A 12,018-nucleotide genomic window follows, 5' to 3' on the forward strand; every position below is an offset into this window, starting at 1 on the left:
TATTTCAAGTTAATGTAAGACTACAAACATACAGAGAAAATCCAGCAGAATTGTGTGCAATTTAGCAGTTTATTAGGCAGTTGTGTATACAAACGATTTCAACACTGTCCATTCAGATTTACACTGGTCCATCTGGTAGGGTCCCTTTACACATCAAACAAAAATAGAACAATATTTCTTTGAAGCAGTTCAGATAAACAGAATAGACAGTATTTATCTGCCGACAGTCCACCAGGACACTACTCCATAAGCTTCAAAATGATCACGGTTTCACACATTCATCTTTTTACAAAACCTGAAACATGAACTCCATGAAAAGTTTTGTAATCAGAACTTGCAACTGCCCTTTAAACTAAAATGTTTAGTTTTACAATATCTTTCCAAGACCACAGTGTGTGTTTTACCATGGTCGCTATATTTTATAAACTCTAGTTTAAAACAGAGACATAATGGTCAAATGTCAACTAAATATTTCAGTCCAGACCTGCCCCGCAAGACAGCAAGAGGAACAAGATGATCATAATTATTGTCACTCTTGGCAATTTTTGCTGAATTATATCTCTGAAATGTAAAATCGTTTATACAAACAAGATAGTTTACACTTTTAAAGCCGTGGAGAGCTAAACACTGGAAACAAAGACTTTAGCCACTGCTAGCACCCCTTAATAAAAATAAAACTAAGTGTCTGATATTACAATGAGAACATGCAACGTTCTTTAAAACCTGGTTTGACTGACTGAGGACAAAAATGAAGATGATCAAATGAGAAACCAGTTTGCTTTGTTTTTTTCCTGTTGCATTGATTAAAAGGTGGTAGCAGTTACTGACAGTTTGGCAACAACAGAATCTGATGTATATTTTAAGTTTTGCAGTTAAGAGTTTTCTTTTTTCTTTTTGTAATGCCAACACTTAAGAATAATCTGTGAAGTTCAAAGAAACAGTAACTGTGAATAAACACTGACAGAATAATTTCTGGACTTTTAAAAATTGCAAAAGGTGCCAATAATTCTGACCAGCACAGAATTCAATCTTTTACGGACATAAAAACTTAACAGTACTGATAATGATAAGGCAGCCAAACAACAGACACCACTCAAAACTTTAAGACTGTTGACAGGAAATGGAGGGAGACGCGTCATACTCGCGATTAAAGACATATCCCAGACTTTGTGAGCTTGCAAGTATCAGGTTCTGTCTGACTTATTTTATCAAATATAAATCAGCGACACATTTATGATCTTAAAGCGTGAGAGTTTTTACTTCAGAATCAGAACTGCAATCTACCCAGCAGGATTTTCCAATACCAAGCTCACACGTCTGATTCAGGATTAAATATCCGTACATAAACCTTTTTTCAAGGTCGACCTTCAAGGGAATGCATGGGCAATCAAACCACGAACATATGCAAAAATGGCGACATTTTGGATGTATTCACCTGCCAGTACACATTGTCCATGCACTGCATGTAATTGCTACTACTCGATTTCCAACTGAGCCCTGAGGCCTATACACTTGTGATGGATTGGCATTTACAAATTGAATGTAGGCAAAAGGCATTTCACTCAGCAATCGTAATCAAATCCTAATCCTTAATCTAAAAAACAAGAAATAGAGAAAATACAACAAAAAAAAAGTCAAAATCAACTTGTCATTTTAATATGCGACACTCAAAATGATATATTTCGAGATTTTGACTTTCATGGCAAAATACCTCTTAAATGGTAAAAGCAGGCTATGTTTATCTGGAAAGACAATCAAGTATCAGAATAAGTGTGATTGAAGGAAACAAAACTGTGATATTGATTTAAAAACCAGACAGTAACAAAGGAAAATATATACCATCCAGCAATAGATCTTAATGCAATAAAGAAAAAAAAAAACAATTCCATTTCCAATAGAACCAACACTGCGTCCATTTAACGCACTGATAAATATATTCACGTCTTCATATATATAAAAATGTAGGGGACAGACATATTCAAACAAATTTTTACAACAAGGACAAAACCATGACAATTTAGTCTCTGACATCTCAGATTCTCCAAAAAAAAAAAAAAGAAAAAACAAACATGAATGGTGTGAAGCATTCTTTTGTCCCTGACACAAGACAGAAATACGAGGGTCATTGCACTTCTTCAGAGTCCAATGAATGTGATGGGCATGACCACCCCTAGTTATAGCCAGTGCAGCGCCCCGAGACATCTGCACCACTCCTCTGATCCCCACTGAGAGAAATACAAGAGCAGCAGGAAATAAAAGATACTTGTGCAAAAGTGCTTCCTGCATCCTATACGACTGCCACCCAAATACCAAACCCTCAACGCGTGGCTTCCTTCTCTGCAGGCAAAAACTTGATCTTGCTCTCTGTACTGGAAAGCAGTGCTCACTGGCTACAGTACAGAAAATTCAGTGTAATCACTTGCGCATGTATGTATAGGTGGGATGCGGACATTTGCTATTAAATTGATCGGAAAATTGTAAAACCTCCTAAATGTTGTTCTGTCCCAGCTATTAAGTAGCTTGTCATTCATCGTTCCCAGTAACCCCGTCCATTCCCTGCCAGCTCAGTATCTCACATCTCTTCCGCTTAAGGAACACTAACCTGCATCAGTGCCATGGAACAATCACTTCATCCGCAGCCGGGATGAACTGAGCCATGAATCAGTTGCATGCTTATTGCTATAAAGACACTCGGAGAGGAAAAAAGGCTAGCGATTGTTTTGCAAGCTATCGTGCAAGTAGTTTAATAAGATTTGCACACATCTCAAAGAACTCGATGGTGTGGCTTCCTGGTCGAGGGACAGACGCGTTGTCTCCGCCTCCCGTCGAGTCGATGGATGAGGTCAAGGATGAAGCTAAGGAGCCTTCTGCGGCCTTGGTGGAGTGCACAAGGCTAGACGTAGCCGGAGCGTCTGCCCCATCTACATCGTTCTTAATAGTGGTGCGGTAGTTGCCCACAGACCCGGAGCGGAGAGGGGTAGCAGTTCCAGATTTTGTCTCCAGCATATCATCTGAATAACACAAGACACAAAATGGTTGCTAGAAAACACACACGCAAACAAAACTTTCAGCTCATTCCGGATCAGCGTTTATAACCAGGGAAAAGACTCTTAAGGCACTGAATTCCATCAAAAAAGGCACTAAAAGATTGATCAGATACCTTTATTTACTTCAATTAGATATGTAAATTAACATGCTATTTCCTTAAGACACTGGAGATCCTGCTTCAAAAAAGATAGATAGAGGCTTAGGAAGTGAATCCTCCCTCACAAATCATTGTTGGCTGAGCTAAGACACCAGCTGCAGAGAGAGTACTTTAACCAGACAGCAGACAAGTTTCATTTTGGTCTGCCATCAAGTCACACACAGAATTAACATGAATTCAGCGGCTGATATGGTCCATTGCTGGCAACCATGCAGATAACTAAAAAGGAGAAGCTGCTACCTGAATGTTTTGTATGCTGCTCTTTGCTAATGATAATTAGTGCTGTAGTTTGAACATTAATTAGCGCCGCAGAGCCCGGCTGTGGTTAAAGGAGAGCCGCACTGCAACACTCTAAGGCTGATACTCACAATAAAGAAAGGACTGCAGTCATGATCTGCTGTATTTTAGCTGATACTGATCTACTGAAATATGCCTGGATCGGCTCACATACTAATCCTTGTAATCAGCTCGTGACGTCTCTAAATGACTGTCTATACCTCCAGGTATAGACAGTCAGAAAGATAAGATAAGATAGACTTTATTTATCCCACAAAGGGGGAAATTGACATGTTACAGCAGCAACAGGACAGAGTGCAAGAAGTCAGAGGACAAGAAGACAAAAAAAATATTGCAGAAGTATCAATAACTTCATGTACTTAATTGTAGGCCTTATTGTCTGTACTGATTTTCTGTTCTGAAAAAGGCGTCTTAAAGTTAATTAGATGACAATGATTCTGCATTTCTGAGAAGTCAGATTTAAATTTTAATGTCAAATTCAATCAGCCTTCCATTCCTCAAAGACATCAGCTACAACTGCAGCTGAACACAAACACTGTGGCTGACTTTGTCATAGCTTGAGGTCAAAATTTGGTCTCGTGACCTTTACACAGCATGCCTGTGCCTGTGTTAGTGACCTATAACAACACTCTTATCTCATATTCTCCTTTGAGTTACTGCTGCGCACCTATACAGACTGTGCAAAAGCAAAAGCCCTCAACCCTGAGTCAATCATTTATGAGGTCTGCACTGAAGTACTGCAGGACAGAATCCAGGTAAACACTACCCAGATAGAGGGAGCTGAATTGAGGCCTTGTCTGAATATCTTGTCGATGTTAACAGAGTAAACTTTACAGAACTGTTAGTAAGTACAGTTTCCTTTTTTATCTTGAGTTTATTGAACATGACCAACCTTTTTAACTGTGAGGCTTTGATTATTTTTGTTAATATGAAATCAAAAGCCTTGATTTTCAGTGTTTTGCTCAGGCACATGCAGAAATGTGGAGTTAAAACTTACCGTCTATGCTACGGAAGTCAAGGAGGTAGGTTCTACTGTCCACCTGGTAGAGTTGAAGGCTCATCTTGGTTTGCATCCCAGTTATCGGATTCTTCCTTCTCACACGTAGATAATATGGATTCACAACCTGCAAGAGTTACAAAGGGTGAAGACACACTGACTGCACAACGGTAACTCTTTAAAGGTACTTTGAACATATGACTCAATTTCATTTGAATGCATTTTAACAACAACAAATGAAGCAACCAAGCATCTGAGACCCATTTCCTCCAGCACGCCCCTCTCATGGGGTTTCTTCCTTACCTTCCACTCATAATCCAGCTGTTTCATGGCACGGCACACTTCTGACATGATATCGTTGGGTCTACTCTGACTGCGGATGCCCAGGTGCCACTTGGCCCTTCTAACACCCTGGTGCTTGGACTTCTGGGGGTTTAATTCATCTAGTGTGTGACGAGGCCTGGGGAGCGTCTCCGCCACGAGGAAGGGTACGCGCTCGGGGTGGGGCTTGATGATGCTGGTCATAGCTGCACCGGACGAGGTCAGGTGCTGGTCGTCTAGAAAAGAGTCGGGGGGGCTGGACGCCAGGTAGAAATCCTTGGCTTCATTCATGATGCGACGATTGTCAATGATGAGGTGGTAGGCGACGGCCAGGGGATCCTGATGGTTGCGACTATATATGCAGGCCAGGACCTCCTCCTCTGGGCACTCAAACTTCTCGCATACCTCCTTCAGGGCCTCATCGTCAATCATGTTGTTGCTGTAGGAGGGATCCTCAGGGAACAAGTACTTGGGTAGGTCCTGTTGGAACCACTCATCCTCTCTGTGGGAGGAGAAATTATTTTTGTAGCAAGACAAACAACATAACATGAATGTAACCGCATCAGTAGACTACTATTACATATTTACTTGTCAAGAAACAAAACAAAAAAACAAGCTCACCGGATCTCTTTGATGGTGGCTCTTTTCATGGGGTCCACTTGCAGCATGTGTTTCAGGAGGCTTATTACTGAAGGGTTCAGATACTGCGGGGTGAAAAAGATCCCATCGCAGATCTTCTTAAAGAGTGTTGGCACGTGGTCGTCATCAAAGGGAAGTGTCCCACACAACAAGGCATAGAGAATGACCCCACTGCTCCAGATATCCACCTCTGGACCAGCATATAACCTGAGGACGAGTAAAAACTAACAATCCTGCATTGACGAAAGCAACATTTTACTAGTTTGTGCTTTATCAGCAACATCACTGGCAAATGCTTAAAGTCCTGCGTGAATGTCAACTTCCAATGATGGCAAAAAATACAAAACACTACCTTCCTGAGATGACCTCAGGAGCAGCATAGTTTGGAGAACCGCAGCTTGTTCGCAGGAACTCTCCATCTGACATCATGTTTGATAAACCTGCACACAATTTTACACCGTTACATTGCATACACATGTGTTTCAAACACACTTCAAACCCAGCAGTTACTGATTTTGTTGGGCATTTGGCGGCAGCATAAAGAAGTTGTAAGCGTAACATTGACATTTGATCACCTTGTAAGTTGATATGGCAAACTTGTAAGCAAACAGCTACTTATTTACACATCCTCCAGTTATGGAGCAACATTATCAGTCATCTGGAGTCATGTTTCTGACCACCTGATGAATGAAAGTCCAATATTCACTCTCTGTTAGCTCTGTGTTTGGTCTCTACCAACTCCTGGAGGAAATAATCTGGCTCTTTAGCTGCTAGATGCATCATGTCAAAATAAAAACTTGTGGAATTTTGATATCTAGAGGACGTGTGCTCCGCCTCATCCTGCAATCCTCCAATGAGAATCATTCTTTGAGGAAGTGCGACATGGTGCTGTGTGTCTTATTTATTTCATCTTATACAACTACTGTAGTCTCTCAGCAAAGAGCAAATGCATTTTTATCTCACAGCAAAAGTCAAAATGAGTCACAGAAAAATATCACACAGCAGTGACAATGTATAAATAAGTGGATCCGATAAGGATAGCAATATTCACTAATAATGATTCAAATGAATTTGGAAAAAGCATGCTGAAGTGCACTGATGTAAGATGGGACACAACAACATGCAGCACTTATATAAGAAAAACAAGGTGAAATTCTTTGAAAACAAGTTCTGCATATGTGCTTAGCTAGACTTAGCTTGAGGGTAAAGCACAGTTACGTTTACAGTCAGTGTGCCTTTCAAACCTCGAGTCACTGTGTGTATTTTAAGTGGCTTAACAAACGTGAATAAGTTTCCTTTTAATATAATATTTGCTGATTTTTAAAAATATCTTCAAACCTGGATTGTTGAGTCCTGCACTATTGTGTTGTTTATATCAAAATAATGTCTGTTAAGACTCCTGAGTTTGAGCCTGAGACGCACTTACCAAAGTCTGCAATCTTGGCATTCATGTGTGCATCAAGCAGCACATTTTCAGGCTTGAGGTCTCGGTGCACCACCATGTGCCTGTGGCAGTAGTCTACAGCTGAAATAATCTGCTGGAACAGCCGGCGACTCTCTTTTTCGTCCAACTGTCAAAGCAGAAATGATCCATTAGGTGAGATCTTCACTCTGACTCAGTTAGCACATCACAGCTGACTAAGCAGCGCTTTGTGTTGTGCTTTTGCAGCCGCTGTCGGTTTTCTGGTTCGCGGATTACTGTATCTGCACCAAAGGCTGCCAATAACACCAAGCACATAATGCAATTCTGAGCTCTGGTCCACTCACTGATAATAAAGCATGCAACATCTGCTATGGCGAGATGGGAAGAGTGAAAGAAAATGTGGGACATCATTATAACAGACTATATGACATTCTCCAGTATCATAGTGTACCTTTCCGTTTTTGCAGATGTAGTCAAAGAGCTCGCCTCCGGAGACGTACTCCATCACCATAAAGATATCTGTAGGGGTGCTTATAACTTGATACCTGTAGACATCAACACAAAGTGGAGATCATGTGGGTAATCCACAATTAGAGGGTATTACACTGCTCAAACATTGACACTTCTGAGTTTTCATTTCACCATTTGTTCAAAACAAAATAGGAATGTGTGCTCCTAAATCTCCTGGATTTGGTATCCAACTGTGGAATATTATAGAAACATCAAAAGCAGCCAGAGGAAATTGTTTGCGTTCTCCATGTCAACAACAAGCACAAAACCTGTCTAAGCTCATGGCATGTGTGTGCTCCATTTCCAGTAAAATGGAAGGGCAACAATATGACTAAAGCATAAATCCACCTTCCATAAAGGCACCATGTGACATACTTTACAAGGCTGTGTTTCACTGCACCACATTATGCCATTATGCCCTCTCCCTTGCCCCAATTGTTGTTCAGGAGTAAATAAATGTTCATAAATTCTGTTTAAGGCAGTGTCCAACCCACTTTCGACCCAGGCCAGGAGGAGGGTCACAAACCCAGAATAGCCTTTGTGTGCATCACTGTGCCACTTAGAAGGGAACATAACACTTTTTGCAACTGTTCATTCAACTTGGTGCATTTTTAAAAAGATCAATGCCATTACAGAACACTTCAATGATCCCTTAGATTCCCCCCTTAGCCATATCCATCAACGCTTCCAAGCAACAAAAGCATATTTGTCAACAATAAGTACGAGATTTTACCTCATCTATGTCTGGTTGGATTCATTTGCCGTGGAAAGCAAGCATGGTATAAAATACAGCATCATTGCTCAAAGTCCACAAGTTTTAAAGTACTAAAAAACAGTAGCAAAGTAATGACAATGTGACAGTAGACAGATATTGTAGTTACATTGTGTCTGCCTAATCTTCAATTCACCATCTCTAGTCCATCCATCACAAAATTGCCATGTTTATCTAAAAATAAATGCAATAATGATTGTAGTAAAGTCTACAGACACAAATGCATGTCAGTTAAAATTCCCTGTTACAGCAGATGTTGACTAACGGCTTGTCTCGTGTGTCATGATTGCTGCAAACATCCTGTGCACCAAGTGAAGCAGCACTGTGTTATAGTGCTGCATTTGTCTTGACTAGACAGGCAATGCTATGCACTCTGCCCGAGTGTTTGTGGACTCTGTCAAAGATGAGACCTCACCCTCACCCTCTCTCTCTCTCTCTCTCTCTCTCACAACAGAGTTTACATTCTTGTGCATGCATGACATGTAGCTGGTATTTCAGACAATTAGCCACACCTCCTGGCCAGTCTAATGACCCCTTCAATGCAGCAGCCTGCAGTCTGTGGACATTCACATACCAGGCAGGAAGTACCTCTGCAATTTTCAACTCTATTTTTTAGATCAGTGACTTTCTCTTTCAGCAACAGCGAACCACCACAGCATTTTTATGTTGCCAAATGGAGCATTGGTTACCATCAACGCCTAACACACCTGTGCATTAAAGCAAAAACAGAGTACTGAACAGACCTCTAATTGTTAGTCAGTTCGGATATGCAAAGCAAAACTGCAACTGTCTGACGGTACGATTACCACAAAAATATCATACTAATCTGCATCAACACATGTAAATGTGTAAATATGGATCAGAAGTGACAATTCCCTCCTGCTGTATTCCATCTGCACTGTACAGACTCGTAAATTCTGTGAATACACTTTCAATGATTACAGAACTTAAGAAGAGGTCATACAGCAAAGCGTCACAAAAGAAAGTGATAAAGCACTTTTTTTTTCATTACAATGAAAGGTCAGCGGGGGGATAACCAAAACAGGCAATAAAGCCAAGGAGTGAAGGGAGAGGATACTGGGTCAGATGGATATTGTTCTCAATGGATGTATTCTAAAACACACCATTAAAACCTGGAAATAGCTCAGTGGGTGGCATTAATGTGGCGGCAGGGGGATTATGGAGCAGCGAGCAGGGTGTAATCTAGGACTTACAGTTTAATTATGTGAGGATGCCTGAAAAGCTTGAGGTTCTGGATCTCCCTGCGGATCTTTCCCACCACGTCCAAACTGCGGATCTTCTGCCTGTTCAAGATCTTCACTGCCACTTGGTGCTTGGTCAGCTCATGCTGGCCCACTGCAGGATTACAAGAAAATGAGCTCATGTGAGTAATGCCAATAACAACCCAGGAAACAGTAACAACAAAACATAAAACATATAACAAAAGAAGGAAATATTGTAGATTAGTAATAATAATAAACTACTGTCATGATGAGGTGAAAACCTTTTATCTTCAAAATGCTTTTTTTTCCTGGAAATAAGGTTTAAGGCAGGTTTAAAACACTGATGTTTTAGGAACATTAGTGTTCATTTAGAGTCATGTTTCTGTCCACCTGATGAATTTAAATCCAATACTGACTCTCTTCGTAGCTCTGGTCTGGTCTCCACCAAGTCCAAAGCAATTAAATGCTCCACTATGTTCACCAGCTAGCTGCTAACTTTGTTTGTTTGCTGTTTAGCGCTGGGCAGGTAGTATTCAGCAGATTTCTCAAAGCTTTTTGCTGCAAACAGCTGCCCGTTTGGAAGAGATGTTGAGAAAACCAGACAGCAAACCAAACAGTGACGTTGCAGACCAGAAAACCAAACAATGAGCTAAAATATGCTAAAATGCTCTTGGGAGTTGAGGGGAAAATGTAGTGGTCATCTGATTTATTGTTAATGGGAAAACACTAATTATGGCTGCTTGGTAAAAGCTAAAAGCGCATTTGCAAAACACTAATATATCTCTGCATCTATAACCACAACACTTAATACTCGAGACTGAAGACCAAGAACTACTACAATCCAAACAGCTTGTTTTTATCTTGAGGACTTCAGTGGTTCTTGAAGGGCGTTCCCAATCCAAAAAAGTCTGAGATTTATCTAAACCTATCGCTGTAATCCTTCAGTCAGTGAAAACACGCAGAACTGAGTTTGCGAGGATGCTACATGACAAAGAAAGAAAAGTATGCAAACATACCTGAAACATACCAGAACACATCTACCATGCAGGAAAAACTATCAACATGGCACACTGGCACATACTGAAGCCCTCTGCTCTTCTAGGAAGCCTACACCTTTAACAAGTCTACTCACCCAGGAGTGTGATTTGGTTTTCATTCACCAAAGTTTCTGTAACAAACACTTAGAGGATCGGGGACTACTTCCTCTGCCTCCTCACCTTTGACCTATCTGTTATGGTTGAACCCGCCAGGGTATAAAACACTATCTGGCATAGCTCTCAGGGTCACCATAGTACATAAGACTCTATACCACGTCAAGGTTGCAGATCAGGAGAGGCACATTTACACTTAGCAATTAGTAAACAGCTGCAATTGATTTACCAGTAGTGCTGGTGGTGAACAATTAACCGAGTCTCCAGTAATCAAGACCATAATCACAGAGCCAAAACTCCAGTGCACTGTGGTCCACTTCCTTGGAAAAAAATGAGAGCAGAGAGATGACTCACTGGGAATTAACTGACTGTAAACAAAGCTAGTGGTTGCCCTGACTGTTTTTTTTGGAAAGCGCCGAGTTGGTTCTCTTCATTTTGGTATATCAGGGCTTAATCTTGTGTCCCTAGGAGACAAAAAGCACTACATGGTGAAATAGAAACCAGCCTGCAGGAGAGGTTTTAGCCTCTAACTATCACATTAGACGATGATAGGGAACACATCTGAAAAGACAACGTGAGCTGATACAAATAGACGTTCATTGAAATCAATAGGTATTTTAGCCCAATACCTGTTGGTACAATCAAAACTACGTATTTACACACAAATCGTACCGCCTTCTAGACTGACAACACTGGGCGTACATTTGGCTTGGTTTGCCCCACTCCCTCTCCTCACATATCTTGAAGCAGTACTGTCTCATCAATAGGATGGCAAATACAACTCATAAGGGGGGCAGAGTTGAGAAGAAACGAAGCGACGAGCTCCACAAGTTTCTTATATTACGTTAAGAAAGAGAGGTGATTAAACGACAGAAATTTGGATAATCAAATGCTCCTCCGGAATGTGTTTCCAGCTAACGCTAACACCCAGAGGGTTTACTTCCCGGTGTCTCTTGACAAGCGACTTGTGGCTCTCGGGCTAGCTTACAACGCAACCGACGCTAAGTGAAATATAAGTGGCTACCAGATGCTAATGTCATGAAACTTTCATTGTGTGGCCGTCGTTGGAAACTGCAGCTGCGTCCCCAAAAACGTCATGTTTGTCAAAAACAAGTTGAGCCAACTAGCAGGACAACAAGTGTGTTACCTTCCTGGCGTTGCGACAAGTTAGCTTTCATAGCGGGCTAATTTAGCAGCTAAGCTAAAAGCTCCAACTGCCACCATCTTTCAGTTGGCAGGATGCACAAGCGTCAAGACAGTCAGACATACCTTTAACCTTTCCAAATGTCCCCACTCCGAGCGTGTCTCCGAGAATGTAATGTCCAATTTTAACTCTTCCTTCATGTTTCGTTTTTTCCGTCGCCATCTTCCCGCAGTGGCCTTGCTGCGGGGTTAGCTAGCTGCGGGCAGGGATGGACTGAACTCCGCTGTGTGCGTCTCTACTCTAGCGGCTCTGTTCCGTTCGGAGGGAGGGAGGCGC

The 12,018-nt window shown here is 41.3% G+C and overlaps 1 protein-coding gene across 1 annotated transcript; it reads right to left on the bottom strand.

Annotated features, from left to right (window-relative positions):
- Positions 1–52: 52 nt before the first annotated feature.
- On the bottom strand, positions 53–12,018 carry prkaa1 (protein kinase, AMP-activated, alpha 1 catalytic subunit). Its single transcript, XM_076758295.1, has 9 exons — positions 11,808–12,018; positions 9,379–9,520; positions 7,334–7,427; positions 6,886–7,030; positions 5,812–5,899; positions 5,442–5,666; positions 4,803–5,322; positions 4,500–4,626; positions 53–3,011 (listed from the first exon to the last, which is right to left on the bottom strand). Exons 1-9 carry the CDS (start codon positions 11,902–11,904, stop codon positions 2,728–2,730), a joined length of 1,722 nt encoding a protein of 573 aa, XP_076614410.1. The 5' UTR covers positions 11,905–12,018; the 3' UTR covers positions 53–2,727.

This window comes from Chaetodon auriga, chromosome 19 (genome assembly GCF_051107435.1).
Source record: "Chaetodon auriga isolate fChaAug3 chromosome 19, fChaAug3.hap1, whole genome shotgun sequence".
Taxonomy (NCBI): domain Eukaryota; kingdom Metazoa; phylum Chordata; class Actinopteri; order Chaetodontiformes; family Chaetodontidae; genus Chaetodon; species Chaetodon auriga.

Excerpts from the sequence above, each read along its gene's own strand:
- prkaa1 (XM_076758295.1), bottom strand. The coding sequence starts at position 11,904 with ATGGCGACGGAAAAAACGAAACATGAAGGAAGAGTTAAAATTGGACAT. Across the intron at positions 9,521-11,807 it reads GACATTTGGAAAGGTTAAAG|TGGGCCAGCATGAGCTGACC; the intron begins GTATGTCTGACT and ends GTAATCCTGCAG. Across the intron at positions 7,031-7,333 it reads ACATCTGCAAAAACGGAAAG|TTGGACGAAAAAGAGAGTCG; the intron begins GTACACTATGAT and ends CTGCTTTGACAG.